General features: G+C 37.4%; 1 protein-coding gene across 1 annotated transcript in view; it reads left to right on the forward strand.

The window, feature by feature from the left end:
• Positions 1–15,361, forward strand: part of Lrrc8c (leucine rich repeat containing 8 VRAC subunit C) — a 58,211-nt gene extending 42,850 nt beyond the window's left edge. Inside the window, exon 3 of the mRNA XM_010636643.3 lies at positions 12,948–15,361. Coding sequence (XP_010634945.1) covers positions 12,948–15,221 — 2,274 coding nt within the window. The 3' untranslated portion in view covers positions 15,222–15,361. The remainder of the gene's footprint in view (positions 1–12,947) is intronic.
• Positions 15,362–15,584: the final 223 nt, after the last annotated feature.

Genomic DNA, 15,584 nt, shown 5'->3' on the forward strand with positions numbered 1-15,584 from the left:
TAAAACCCTGGTACAAAAAAAAAAAAAAAAAAAAAAAAAAAAAAAGGCAAACCAATAACAAATTCTGGTGGGGCTACAGGAAAAAGGAACCCTTCTCCACTGTTGGTGAGAATGTAAACTGGTAGAACCAGTATGGAGATTCCTGTAGAGATTCCATTTGACCCAGTGGTGTCCCTTCTAGGTCTCTTTTTGAAAGAGTTAAAAGCATCATATCATGGTGATATATGCATATCTATGTTTATAACAACACTATTTATAATAGCTAAATCTTGGAAACAGCCCATATGTCCATTAACAGATGAATGGGTAAAAAAAATGTGATACTTATGTATAATGGAGTACTACTCTACCAAAAAGAAGGATAATCTTGAGTTATTTTTAGGTAAATGGGTACACTTTGAGACCATAATGTTAAGAGAAATAAATTAGACAAACAAGTTTAAATATCATATTGCTTCTCATATGTGAGAAACCCAAAGGTGGAAAAGTTGCAAAATAGGATAGATACTGGGAAGTCGAGAGAACATATTCTCATGAGAAGGGGAAAAAGGGTGGGATTTTTAAAAAAGAATAGAGGGGAAATGAAAACAAAGCTTTTGTGAATGGGGAGGGAAAGAAGGTTTGAAAGAAGGGGAGGAGAATGGAAAAACAGAATTAAGACATTATGTACAGGTGCAGATTCCCTATGATGAGTATGATCATTATGTATGGCAAGTACAGTATGTACTAATAACAACATTTTTTTAAATGAAGAAAGAGAAAGGAAGAAGATAGTGTGTGCACAGCAAGCAGGAAATGATGCCAAGCAGTTGGAGATTTACTTTTCCCTTCCCCTGGAGACAGGAACCTTGTCTGTCCTGGTAACAGTGATGCAGCACGTGTGGTTCTCACAAATGTCTATTTTTGTGCTCCAGTGGTGATTGCCCCTACATATACAGCATTGCACTTGGAGAATAGCAGGGCTTGTGAATAAGACATTTACTAAGCTCAGAAGCATTTGGATATTCACTCCTTTAAAGCTGGCGACAGTATCTTTTCTGTTTCTTTCCTTTCCCATCAATTTGTTTTTTACTTAAAGAATTTTCAGTAATTAACCTTGAAACAGAAACCTCCATTTTCAGAGAGAATTCTACAGCTGATGAGAATGCATATCATGACTTTTAAGTATGGGTGCTTTCTTGTCCTCTGGCATCCTGTTTGTTTTTCATTAAGTTTATTGGTACATTTTAGGTATACAATATGATGATATTCATCATTAGGAATTTATACCACTACATGCTATATCTTGGTTCTTATTTTTTCCGCATTCCTCTGCCCTCCCTTCAACCCTATGGCATCCTGTTTTTGACATTAACCAATAACTTGGTGACATGATAGTTATTTCTCTCTCCTTTTATTTTCACCCCTTTAGCCAGGAGATATGGATATACAAAGAAGAATAACAATCCAATTTTTCAGACTTCTTTTTCTCTCTCTCTCTCCAAATGCAGTCTTTTGCTCCTGTCTCTGAAGCATGCAAGGTTCTGACTTCCCTGTCTTCCAGTAATGCATTTACATTTAGGGGTTTAAAGACCCAAATGGAGCCTCCCCACTGCTTTCCGCATAAGCTCTTACTGTGCTTACCACACGTAGTGGTCACATTACATTCTTTGCACCATGTTTTGTTAGGAAAGGAATTGGCAAGTGACACACAGGTAATGGAATGGAAATAAAATGAGAAAAGTTTACTCCATCATTGGGGATCAATCACACCTAATGGCAGTGCTCTGATCAACCCGGTACTGGGCTACAACTCCCTCTTTTATAGGGTTTTACAGCCTTGATCTCATTCAGGTGGTTACATTTCATTTTCACAGTTCACATTGCTGATATTCAAAATATGGTGGGGGAGGCAGTTGAATTTCAACTGGATTGTAGCCCTTCTTTGGTAGGGAAGGTTGCCTTTAAAATTCATTTAATTATCTATTCTAGCCCGGGAAGAGGCCAGGGCTGTCTGGTCATCAAAGTTAACAATGGTTCTTTTCATTTACAAAACTTTTTAGGAAGACTATATGCCTCCAGTGCCTGTTGATTCTGAATTAAACAAAGCAAACAGCATAAGTTATTTTACATTAAAGTGTTCTCTATCAGTTTGACTTTTCAAATGATTATTGAGGTCTCTCCAAGAAGATTACAAGTGATTTTAGAATAGCAAATACTGGTTATACTTCTGACTCCTGTAATGCTCAGCATATAATAGATATTCAGTAAGTTTTATTTGGCAGAGAATACTCATTCTCTGATGAAGTCTTGGGACTAGGTCTTTGGGATGTTCTTGTTACTTCATTCTTAGATTGGCAGTTATAATAACCATTTGGTTTGCCTGTCAGATTTGGGGCAAGTTTGTGTGTGTGTTTTTTTTTTTTTTTTTTTTCTGGTACCTGGGATTGAACTCGGGTCCTTGTGCTTGCAAGGCAGGCCAACAAACCACTGAGCTGAATCCCTGGCCCTGGGGCAAGTTTGGATGATCAGCTTCAGGGTAGAACCCTTAGGTAGCAGCTATATTCAAATCTGTGGGGTGAAGAAATGGTGATGGGAAGGTGTCACCTTTCTATTGATCCCCCTGTCTTTTTGTGGCTCTGCTCTGTTTGTATCAAATTTACCCTAACTAAATAAAGTAAAGCATTGTCTTTTTAAAGAATAAGCTATTGTCAAAAGAATACTCTGGATCACGAGACCACATGCTAGAATGGTACCACCAGTTTTACCACACCTCACTCCATTTTTCTGGGATGATATGTTAAAAGTCCAAATTGAAGAATATTCAGGGGTAATAGTTAACAGAGAAAGAAATGGACTCTATTGTTGAGGATGTAGGAAACTATTCTCATGTGCTACTGGTAGAAAGTATGTTAAGAAATTCAGTCTTTTGGGAGAGGAAATACTAGGACAGTATAAGTTTGCCTTGTTTGGCGCTACTTAAGCATACTTTTAAATTTGCTGGTTCAGCATAATTTTAATTTGTCCTGACACGTTTTATATTAAAATACATATATATGTTCTGAAGGAAAAGTTGGTAAAGTGTTACACTCAAAGCCCTGATCTGTTCATAAAAAGCCATGATTGATAAAATATGAAAAGAGGTAAGAAAAATGCATTAATGGACTTGAACACCAGGTAAGCATTTCTGTGGAATGCAAATGGGGTTAAATCAGTTGCCAGGGTGTCATCTAAAACTAAGTGGTAACAGCCAGAAATTCAGCTCCTGCCAATAAAGGAAACTATAAATTCACCAAGCAAGGTAAGAGGCTACAGCCTGGTCACTCTTTGAAGCCAAAGCCCACACTCCCTAAAGAAATCTGAAAATAGTGATTAACTGGACACTGGAGCTGTGCTTCAGAAGGACCTGGCCATCTAATGTGCTTCCCAACTCGGAGCTCATTGAGCCTGCCCACTATCTCCCTGCCCAGACCCTGGAGGTGCTGACACTGTAGCGGAACACGAGAACTCCAAAATTAAACCTGGTGGTCAACTGAGAGCTAGTGCTTGATGCAGGAATCCACAGAAGCGCACAGCGAAGAGAGACTGGAAAACAGCCCCCTACTCAGAATGTCTACTACCCAGAGCACAAGAAAAGTATGCTAAGAAAGGCAAGCAACCATCAAAATTAGCACTTGGAGCACAGGGGTTCACTCAAGATTAAGTTTTGGAACAGCTGACAATAAGTGGAAAATGAGTGTTCAAAGAGATAAAGTCATAGTATTAAAAGGTAGGTAGATATGATTTAAGGCAGATAAATATAAGAAATTTAGATATTAGAAATAAGTTCAGTGAACACTAGGGATGTAGCTTAGCGCTACATAAAATGGGTGCTGGATTCAGTCCCCTACACAAAAAAATAACTAATGTTAAAACATGAACTGATAGAACAGCTGAATTGTATACATTCAGTTAAAAAAAGATGTAATAAATTAGTTAGGATTCTAACTTTACCTACCCAGCATTCAGCACAAAGATAAGGATTGTAAAACACACCTAGACTGTATGTGCTTACACGCTAAGGCTGTAACATATCTAATAAGAATTGTGGAAGAATGAATAGAGCAATTTTTGAAGCAGCCTTTGGAGAAATATTTGCTGAAATTTTCCAAAATTGAAGAAGATTTGGTCCTTAACTTCAGGTATGGAGCAGGATGAATCCATATACTTTCAAAATTAAAGTGAAACTGTAGAAAACCTGGATTAATGGTAAAATAGGAAAAGCTACCATAAAGATTGTCCTCTAAAAAAACAAATAGCAAGATTCTCAACAGCAAAAATACAAGCCAAGAGGGCTAGAGATTTTGCTCAGCAGTGCTGTCACCCTACCTCGCAAGCTCAAGGTCCTCAGTTCAATCCCCATTAAAAAAACAAAAAATATAAGTCAAGAGAACATGGAATAATATCTTATCATGGAGGAGATTACTTTCAACAAAGAATTTGTAACTTACCAAATTATTTTTCAAGAATGAAAGTAATGGACACATTTTCAGATCTACCAAGCATATGAGTTTCCCATCTACAGAGACCCTTGTTAAGAATAATGAAAAGATAAGAAATATTTCAAAAGGAAAATAAACACAGAGAAAGTACAGAATACAAGAAAACTAGTGGGCAATAATCACAGTCAACTACAGATTGTAAAAAAATTTTTCAAAGGAAAGCTGAAACAAACTCTTGGGGCAAAAAAATGGGGTAGTTCTGTGGATAAACACTTTGATTTTTGGGGTTTTTGTTTTGTTTTGTTTTTGAGAGGGTCTCTCATTCTTGGGGCAAAAAAATGGGGTAGTTCTGTGGATAAACACTTTGATTTTTGGGGTTTTTGTTTTGTTTTGTTTTTGAGACAGGGTCTCACTATGTAGTTGAGATTGACCTGGAGCTCACTATGTAGTCCAGGCTGGTCTCAAACTCACAGCGATATTCCAGCCTCAGCCTCCCGAGTGCTGGGATTACAGGCGTGCGCCACCACGCCCAGCTTCTTCGGATAAACACTTGAAAGGGAAGTGACAGGCCACCTCTTAAAGAACAAAAATACAATCTACACTTCCTTACTAGATGAGGGCAAGGGAATTAGACATAAGAGATGTGGAAAAGTTTCCAATGTGACAGAAGACAAGGAGAAAAAAGGAATCACTAAAAATTAAAAATCTAGACATAAATCCAAATATCCAAATATGAATGAGCAAAATAATGCAATTGTTTACTCATAGAAAGAGGTAATTACTTTGGATTTTTAAAAATCTATAAAGCAAATATCTTTAAAAAAACCAAAATCACAAAGGTTAAAAAATAGAGATTCAAGTATGTAATATATAAAAGTGCCAGGAAAAAGTGTGGAGTAGAGTGGCACCATGCCTGCCTCACAAGGTCCTGAGTTTGATCCTCAGTACCAAAAAAAAAAGTGTAGAGCATTGTTAATGGACAGCATTTAATCTTACCATTTTAAAGAAAGCACCCTTTGTCTAAACAAAGTTGCCTTTGAGTTTTAAGACATGTGACCACCACCACTGAGAGGAAAAACATACTAAGGAATCTTGGTACAGTACTGATCTTTACAGTGAACCTTCAGGCCCACCCTAATCTTTGATCTGTTCAGATAATTAAGTATCTGTTACTCACACTGTTTTTCCAGAATGCCATGTAAAATCAGATAGATGAAATCTTTTGTGAATGGCACATTTTTTAATGGCAAAATTACCTACATGCACTGCATCTTGGGAATGTCTTTAGGAAACTGTACTGTATCTGCAATATTATAATTTCATAGCTTCCAGAAAGAAGTAGATTTTCAAATGCCAATGTATTAAAATCTCCAAGACATCCTATGAAAGTGGAAACTCACTACATATATGAATTGCAGAAACAAAACATAGGGTAAAATTCCATTTGTTTACATATTATATGTATGTAAACCTACAGATACAGCTCTAGAACAAGGTCCAGCAAGCTTACCAGGACTCACTGAACAGTGGCATAAGGGGTAGGGAGGACTCTACCTTCTGTGTTAAAAACAGATGTTTTAGGAAGAGAGACAAAATTGATAACAAAAAATAATTATGTGCAACTTAACAGTAATATAAAAAGTCTCTGTGAGAAAAACTATAAAATAACCTGAAGTAAAATTAAATGTAAGCAAACATCAAAGAGAGGATCAACACCATAAAAATATTATTTCTTTTTCAATCTGTAATATGTAATCAAATAAAAATATCACCTGGTTTTTCTTTTGCTGGATATAGATGAATTGATTATAAGGTTCCTTGTGAAAGAAAAACACAAATTTCGGCCCTTCTCACACTTCTGATTTACATGTCTTTCTCCTTGGTCGACCTTGAAGAGCTTATTCTTCTTGTATCCCTACCATAACAAACTGACATAGTAGAGAATCCAACCTGATGGCCTCTCCAAGACGTACATGCAGATCTCCCCAACACTCATGACCTACCCCAGCCCAGTCATTTATAGCTCTGGCATGTACTAGATAAGCTGGCCCTTATTTATGTTGCTCTATCTTTGTTATTTTGAGTGGCTTGTCTGAAGCTAAGTGGTTTTGTTTTAACTTCTGTTTAGACATCCCTACAGTGTCTCATACATGTGAATGTAGCACCTTCTCCACTAGTTATCACGGGTGGATTCTGCTTTTCACTGTGAAGAATCTCTGGCAGTGGCCAAAATAAGTAGATCTTACTTTTTTTTTTTTTGGTACTGGGGATAGAACTCAGGACCTTTTGCTTGCAAGGCAGACAGCAGAACCACTGAGCTAAATACCCGGCCCTAGATCTTACTTTTTACATCATCACAATATGTTATGATTCTGGACACACAATATATTATGTTTCTGGATTTGTTGGACACAGTTCCAACAAATTTAATTGTAAATCTAATTGGCTTTTATTTGGGATTCTTGATTTGGGGCAGCCTCCATTCTACAGAATAAAATTAGAGCTGCCACTAGGAACAGGCAGAACCATGGGGTTTATAAAATGGGACCAATAGAGAAAAAGCTGGAAAATTAAAGGTTACTTCAGGTTAAAGTAGAGAGGACTTCCTTATGCTGACTCCTGTACATGAGAAAATTATCTGTTTGGGATTGGCTTCCTTAAAGTTTCAGTCTGATTGTGCAGCATTTAGCTTGACTGACTTCCTTTTGCTTTGGTCAATGCCAGAGATCTGATGAAACAATGGCTCACATAATTTTGTTTATCAGAAGGGCTGAGACTCAGCCACCACCAAAGATCTATCATGTTAAAGATGTAGCCACCATTAATGTTTATTAGTGATTTTTAAAAGTGAAAATTAGTATTAAAAGGCCCTGATTTTACATTGACTATTCATTAGTATATAATAAAGTATTTACATGATGCTCTTTAAAATGCATCTTTTGGCCAGGGATTTGGATCAGTGGTTCTGCAAGTGCAAGGACCCGAGTTCGATCCTCCGTACAAAAAAAGAAAGAAAGAAAGAATCCACCCTAAAATGCATCTTTTGATGGTATAACTTTGACAGTTACAATGATATATATATTTTATATTTCTTTTCTTAGATTTTAGTGGCATTTTGGGACAGAGTGGGGGAGACTTTATTTTTTAAAGGAGGTTTGAATTTTTACATTAAATTTATCTTGAAAACCCCAGCTTATGGAAAGCAAAATAAGAAACTCAGTCAGACTGACTTTAAATCTGAGGAAGGATTCTCTAGGTATTTTTCTTTTCAAAAATAGCTATTGCATTTTCCGAATATCAGTATTTACTCATAAGCATTCATGAATCCAAATTTTAGTGAGTCCATTTCATCCAGCCCTTGGATATCTTTTCTAGAAATACTATATAGATATTATCATAGTCACAGATCAATTTTACATGTACAGTGTCTTCCTTCAGGAACTTTAATTGTAAGGCCTTTTACTTACTTTTGTAAACGAACTATCAGCTGCTCCTAAAGATCTAGAGAATATTGAATCAAACCCTGGTCAAATACCCTCTGTTAAGTTTTGTTACACTCATGGAAAGGTTCGGTGCATGCAGTTCCAGTTTCTTCATCCATGGAAATAATTTAATAGATTTTTCTTTTAGCTATGCTTGGCAAACTTTTCCTTTCTATACTATTTCAAACATGAAATTTGCCATAGTTTCTACAATATTCACTCATAAAAGGTGAGTTGTGGGTATGTGAATGTAGCAGATTTTACTAAAGATCAAAAAGTAATTTCATGGAGCTGGGGATTTAGCTCAGTGGTGCCACCGCCTGCTTCACAAGTGCAAGGGCCTGAGTTTGATTCCCAGTACAAAAAAAAAAAGAAAAGAAAAGTAATTGCGTCTGAAATAAAAATATTGCATGATTTCTCTTACATGATAAACTTAAAATACAAGTAAAGAGCAAATTGAAAGATATATAATAGGAAATAGAGTGGTATTTTGCCAAAGGGAAGGAGACCAAGAGATGGGGGGAGAGGAAAGAAAAGAAGGGAGGGAAAGGGGCCCCCCCAAAAAAAAGATGTATTATGCATATGTGCTAACTCCCCACAAGGAATATAATCGTGTATTGCAAATGTACCAATAAACTCTTAAAGAAATAAACAATGAAAAAGATAATGAGCGCATACTCCAGCCATCTGTTATGTGTTCTTCACTTCTAGTCTCCTTGGCTCTGCTGGCTTACCATTCCAGTACATCCAAGCCTGTTCCCCGCAATGGAGAGGAGGCAGTTTAACCATCTCTTTGTACCTGGGCTTTTACCTGACCCTTACCATTGGTGATTCGCCTTCTTCTGCATCTCTCTCTTCATTCCTACACTTCCTTATTTTTCTTAACATAGATTATTTCAAATTTATATTTTCTTTTGGTTTTTAGAGACAGGCTCTTGCTATGCAGTCCAAGCTGGCCTTGAATTCAGTACGTAGCCTGGGCTTGCCTTGAGCTCAGTCTCCCAAGTGCTGGGATTACAAGCATATACCACCATGCCTGACTCCTAAGAAGAATTTTCATATCAGCTTTTAAGATATTAATTTTTCTCACCTTGATGTATTTTGGATTAGATTCTGATTAATTTTGCTTCTTAGTGCCCCTTCCCAATACATGCACACATTTCTTCCTCTTCTGTCCTTCACCCTTTACACATCCTATGTCTGTAGCTCTGTACTCAAGACTTTTCCTCCAAAAGCAGCCTGAGTTTGTCCCAAGAAGAGGGTTGTAGAACTCCTTCACATTATGACCCTGGGGAGGATCTAAGCTTCAGGCAGGGTTTCGTAAAACTGGATTTATTTAGGGACTTTCTTCCTGCCCATCTCCCAAGAACTCTTCTTTAGTCCTGTACCAGCAGCCCGAACCCTACAATTATTCTCTTGAAATTTGTTATGCAGCTTTCTTTAAGATTTGTTTTACATCCTAATTTTTACATCAGTGGATAAAAGAAAAGAAGGGTAGTGTAGGTTTGACTACACAAATTTCTTCAAAGAGCAGAAAAGGCAAATCAAAAACTTTCAAGTTTCACAGGATGCTATTATTTTCAGAGACAATGGAAAGAGCCTTTATCTCCTGACCCTCTTTCACTTTTATGAAACTTACCTGCTTTACTATTTTTCCCTTTTTCTCAATTTGAACATATTTCTGAAAATACTGACCCTTCCCCCATGTTTCCTAGTATTACAGTGTTTAGAAATGCTATTTCTACAAAACATGAAGGGAGACTTACTTCTCTGTCCCGTAACTCTTTTACTATTTGTACTGTTGATTGCTGGGCTCACTCACATGGTAGCTGTCCTTTTTCTTTGTCCTGGGTTGACAAACCAGCCCTGGCCATTCTTTTGGCCTCCTCCTGGGAACTGCCCCTGCAGGAGTTTTCATAGGATGTGTTCCCTCAGCAACATGAGCAGTTGCTATTCTTGTGACTGAATTCCAGTATTTCTTTTCTACTCAGTGGTCTTTGAGAAAATAGTCTGTATTTTCCTGGGATTTGAACAAACATATTTCAAAACTCACATCTTCATAAAACTTAAAAATATAAAATCAGAAAACAGGAGCTTCTGGCAACTGTCTCCATATTGCTGTCCTACTTGGCTATAAAGCCTTCATAATTGAAGGTTAGCAAGACTAGAAGACTGTGGAGTGGTGGAACAAGGCTATGCAAAAAACAGCTTTAAATTTCTGTTGTGCCATTTCTAGCTGTATCAATTTGTGCATGTCACTTAAGTTTCCTGAACCTTAGTCAAGTTCTTTAGCTGTAGAATAGGGAGCATGTAAGGGCCATGGATTTAGCTCAGTGGTGCTGCACCTGCCTGGCAAGTGCAAGGTCGAGTTCAATCCCTGGTACTAGGGGAAAGAAAAATGGGGAGAATGTGACCTACCTCCCCAACCAGTCAGCTGCCTTTGTGTAAAATATTGAAAACACTCCATAATGCAGACATAGCTAGTTATGTGTAACTCAACAAAGGGAACACAAACTAGAGTTTAGCCCACACTTGCCCCTCAAATGCACCATGATACAGAGCATAACCTAAAATCCTGTACCACAGCCAAGAAGGCCTACATTATCTACCATTAGAACAAGCCTGCAAGAGCTTTAGGGACAAAATTTGCCTGATTGTTTGGCAGGGATTTAACACCTTAACAAGGTGCCTGCCATTTTGCCTCCTAATCTTGCTTCTACACTAACTTTTCTGTGTTTTCATCACATTATTAATAATGTCATCTGAACATATTAGCACAAAGGTGTTGCTCTTGTAGAATGTGTTCAGGGAAGTATTTTCCTCTTCCCTGCTGGTCTATGGCCTCTACTATCTTTCTACTTCACACATTATTGGAGGATTAAATAAGACCAAGAATAGGAACGCATCAAGACCCTAAATTTCATAATTGTTAAGTCTCTTTACATCTCAAGATAAATGTGAGATGTTACAGCATATGTCTAGGCATTTTCCTCCTGTTTTCCAGAGATTTTCAAAGTAGGGTGTTTGACCTCCAAAAAATAAGAAGCATGCTTCATTGAAATGTGAGACAAAAATGCAAATTTTCATTTATATATATTTTAAACTTAATGAGAAAGAAGCTAGGCTTTTCCAATATTTGACATATTAATTGATATATGGATTTACATATAGACATTCATGTACTGGGTGGTTATGCCCTCTGATATTACTAAGTGATAAAAATGAAGCCACTGTTCAGTTCTGATAACGCTGTAGTCACTGAGCTTTCTAAATGTAATCACAATTATTCTTTCTTGCCTTCTTTTGATTTAAATTGCCAATGGTTGCCTCTTGGTTTGCTTCTCAGGACAGTGTTATAAACTGGGTAGTGAAGCATCTGTCTTCTTAGCCTCTTTTGTTATATGCATAGGATATGGGAAGAAGTAAGCTTTGGCTCTAAAATGTGAAAAATCTGTATAATTTTTATTTAGGAAAAAGTCAAATTGGGATCCTTTCATTTAAACTAGAAATTTAATTAAATAAATAGGGATTAGGGATGTGGACTCAGAGTCCACATATCCCTGGGCTAGATAACATTAGGTAACTTACTTAATCTGGGTTCATGCCTTGCTTTCTTTATCTTATAGAGAATATTAGGAATAACAATACCTGACTCAGCAGAGTAAAGTGACAATTAAAATAACTAATAGTCATTGCATTATGAAAATAGGGATAGTTACATATTGAACACAATGTAAGTTTGCTGTTGTCATCGCTGTCATCCCCATCTTCACCCCAGGACTGGTCTGGTCACACACAGACCAGTACAACCCTGAACTGCAAGGACCAGCAGCAGTTCTGGGTTCATTCACTTTCTCAGAAAATATATACTGGCAGACTCCTACTTCACCAAATGCTGTATGGTTCACCCCATTGTCAACTTGGTGTTTTTGTCTCATGGGCTGTGTTTCCATTGGCACCAGCTTGTGGTCACATACTATCTATAGAAGTCTGTTTTGCAGTGGGTTCTGTTTCTTTCCACTTCTTTAATCAAAGCAAAGAGTTTGATGTGGCAACATCACTAAATACTTTGCTCTTGCACAATCACCAAACACTGTAGATATTCAGCCAGTTGATCTTTTTGTAGTACAATGGACTTTGTCTGAATTAATTACACAAGTCATTGTTGTATACTCCTTGGTTATTATTCTCACTTCGAACTGTTTGATTATTGTTCTACTTAGCATTGCTTCTTTATTTTCTCCAAGTTGATGCAAGGTGTACCCTGTCTTATCCTACCTCAACTTCAGAAATGCTATATTCTCCCTTTCTCAAATTATAATCTTATAGTATTCTTTTCAACACACTAGCCATTGGTAGATGTAGAGAGGTTCTCAATATTGTACAAAAAGCTAGCAAATTTAGACATAATTGTTTTACTGTTGAACACATGTATTATTTCATCTCTCTGTCTGAAGAAATGGTTTTTAATGAAAGCTTAGCAAAATTTCCACTATATTAAATCCATTCATATTAATCTATGCATATATTCCAGGATATGGGTAGAAAGAAAAGGAGAAATAATAGGAATTTTCCATATTTCTTCTTTCTAATCCTTTTACTGCACCTGTGAAAACCATGGAACACCGTACTCTATGAAAATTAGAGTTTAATCTGATTGAGAATGCACTTTCTAGACTAATCATTGATTCTTGCAGTCTCTGGTAAGAGAAGAAATGCAGATTTTTAAGAAAGTGAATGTTCTCTAATTATACACTTTGTTTTGACTTTTTGTATGTCCTGACAAAGCTGCTGTCTCAGGTCATAACTTAGAGGCGATGAACAAAGTCAGATATTTCATTTTTTTGACATAGGAGCTAAGAATAAAATCTTGGTGCTGGAACTGAACATTATATTCTCCAGGCAGAGGAAATGGACATTTATTGGATGTTATTGCTGCTTTCTTTACACTAATGACATTATGAAAGCTTTGAGTAATATAATTTGAAAATATTCTGTGTTTCAGGTCATGCAAGACAAGATAATCTGCCTTCCAAAAAGAGTTCAGCCTGCTCAGAACCACTCATCTGTTTCAAATGTCTCTCAAGCAGTTGCTAGTAACTCCCCGCTGCCTCTACCCAAACTGTCTCCTACCAACCCTGCCCCTGTAGAAATGAAAGGATTGAAAACAGATCTGGATCTTCAGCAGTACAGTTTCATAAACCAGATGTGTTATGAGCGAGCCCTCCATTGGTATGCCAAGTATTTCCCCTATCTTGTGCTCATCCACACTTTGGTCTTCATGCTCTGCAGTAACTTTTGGTTCAAATTCCCTGGATCTAGTTCCAAAATAGAACATTTCATCTCCATCTTGGGAAAGTGTTTTGACTCTCCCTGGACAACACGGGCGTTATCTGAAGTATCTGGGGAGGACTCAGAAGAAAAGGACAACAGGAAGAACAATATGAACAGGTCCAATACCACTCAGTCTGGTCCAGAGGGCAGCCTGGTCAACTCTCAGTCTCTGAAGTCAATTCCTGAGAAATTTGTGGTTGATAAATCTACAGCAGGGGCTCTGGATAAAAAGGAAGGTGAGCAAGCAAAGGCCTTATTTGAGAAGGTAAAGAAGTTCAGGTTGCATGTGGAAGAAGGTGATATACTCTATGCTATGTATGTTCGCCAGACTGTACTGAAGGTTATCAAATTCCTCATCATCATTGCATATAATAGTGCTCTGGTTTCCAAAGTCCAGTTTACAGTGGATTGTAATGTTGACATTCAGGACATGACTGGATATAAAAACTTTTCCTGCAATCATACCATGGCTCACTTGTTCTCAAAACTGTCCTATTGCTACTTATGCTTTGTAAGTATCTATGGATTGACCTGCCTTTATACCTTATACTGGCTATTCTACCGCTCTCTAAGGGAATATTCTTTTGAGTATGTCCGGCAGGAGACTGGAATTGATGATATTCCAGATGTGAAAAATGACTTTGCTTTTATGCTTCATATGATCGATCAGTATGATCCTCTTTATTCCAAGAGATTTGCAGTGTTCCTGTCTGAAGTCAGTGAAAACAAATTAAAGCAGCTAAACTTAAATAATGAGTGGACTCCTGATAAACTGAGGCAGAAACTGCAGACAAATGCCCATAATAGATTGGAATTGCCTCTAATCATGCTCTCTGGCCTTCCAGACACTGTTTTTGAAATCACAGAGTTGCAATCTCTAAAACTTGAAATCATTAAGAATGTAATGATACCAGCCACCATTGCACAGCTAGACAATCTCCAGGAGCTCTCTCTACATCAGTGCTCTGTCAAAATCCACAGTGCAGCTCTCTCTTTCTTGAAGGAAAACCTCAAAGTCCTGAGTGTCAAGTTTGATGACATGAGGGAGCTGCCCCCCTGGATGTATGGGCTGCGTAATCTGGAAGAGCTCTACCTGGTTGGCTCTCTAAGTCATGATATTTCTAAAAATGTCACTCTTGAGTCTCTGCGGGATCTCAAAAGCCTTAAAATTCTCTTTATCAAAAGCAATGTTTCCAAAATCCCTCAGGCAGTGGTGGATGTCGCTAGCCATCTCCAGAAGATGTGCATACACAACGATGGCACCAAGCTGGTGATGATCAACAATTTAAAGAAGATGACCAATCTGACAGAGCTGGAACTGGTCCACTGTGACCTGGAGCGCATTCCTCATGCTGTTTTCAGCCTGCTTAGTCTCCAGGAACTGGACCTGAAAGAAAACAACCTGAAATCTATAGAAGAAATCGTGAGCTTCCAGCACTTGAGGAAGTTGACAGTGCTAAAACTGTGGCACAACAGCATCACCTACATCCCAGAGCATATAAAGAAACTCACCAGCCTGGAACGACTGTCCTTTAGTCACAATAAAATAGAGGTGCTGCCTTCCCACCTATTCCTGTGCAACAAAATCCGATACTTGGATTTATCCTACAATGATATCCGATTCATTCCACCTGAAGTTGGAGTTTTACAAAGTTTACAATATTTTTCCATCACTTGTAACAAAGTGGAAAGCCTTCCAGATGAACTTTACTTTTGCAAGAAACTTAAGACTTTGAAGATTGGAAAAAATAGTCTATCAGTACTCTCACCAAAAATTGGAAATTTACTATTTCTTTCCTACTTGGATGTCAAAGGGAATCACTTTGAAATCCTCCCTCCTGAACTGGGTGACTGCCGGGCCCTGAAGCGAGCTGGTTTAGTTGTAGAAGACACTCTCTTTGAAACTTTGCCTTCTGATGTCCGGGAGCAAATGAAAGCAGAATAACTTACTTTTCATCGAAGTTTGACTGAAACATGCTTCTACCAAATACAGTATAAATAATTAGGTAGTCTTAATGCCTTTCCTATTTTTTTTCTTTTTAACACAAACAATGTACACAAAGATTGAGGACTATGTATTTTTAATAAAAATTTAATTGTATTTTTTCAATATTAATATTTTAAAGTTTTATTTGTCTTGGAAACTAATGGATCTATTATTATTTTCTACTTACAGAAACAGTTCTGTCTGTTTTTTGGTTTTGTTTTTTCAGTTCATTCTTGTGAAAGGCAGGGAATTGTAAGTTGCATGCATTTGACATATTGTAAATGGATGAAGATATTTTTGCCAAGGTCATTTTTAGCCTGT

Source organism: Fukomys damarensis, unplaced genomic scaffold (genome assembly GCF_012274545.1).
Source record: "Fukomys damarensis isolate Sample0158 unplaced genomic scaffold, DMR_v1.0_HiC HiC_scaffold_33, whole genome shotgun sequence".
NCBI lineage: Eukaryota > Metazoa > Chordata > Mammalia > Rodentia > Bathyergidae > Fukomys > Fukomys damarensis.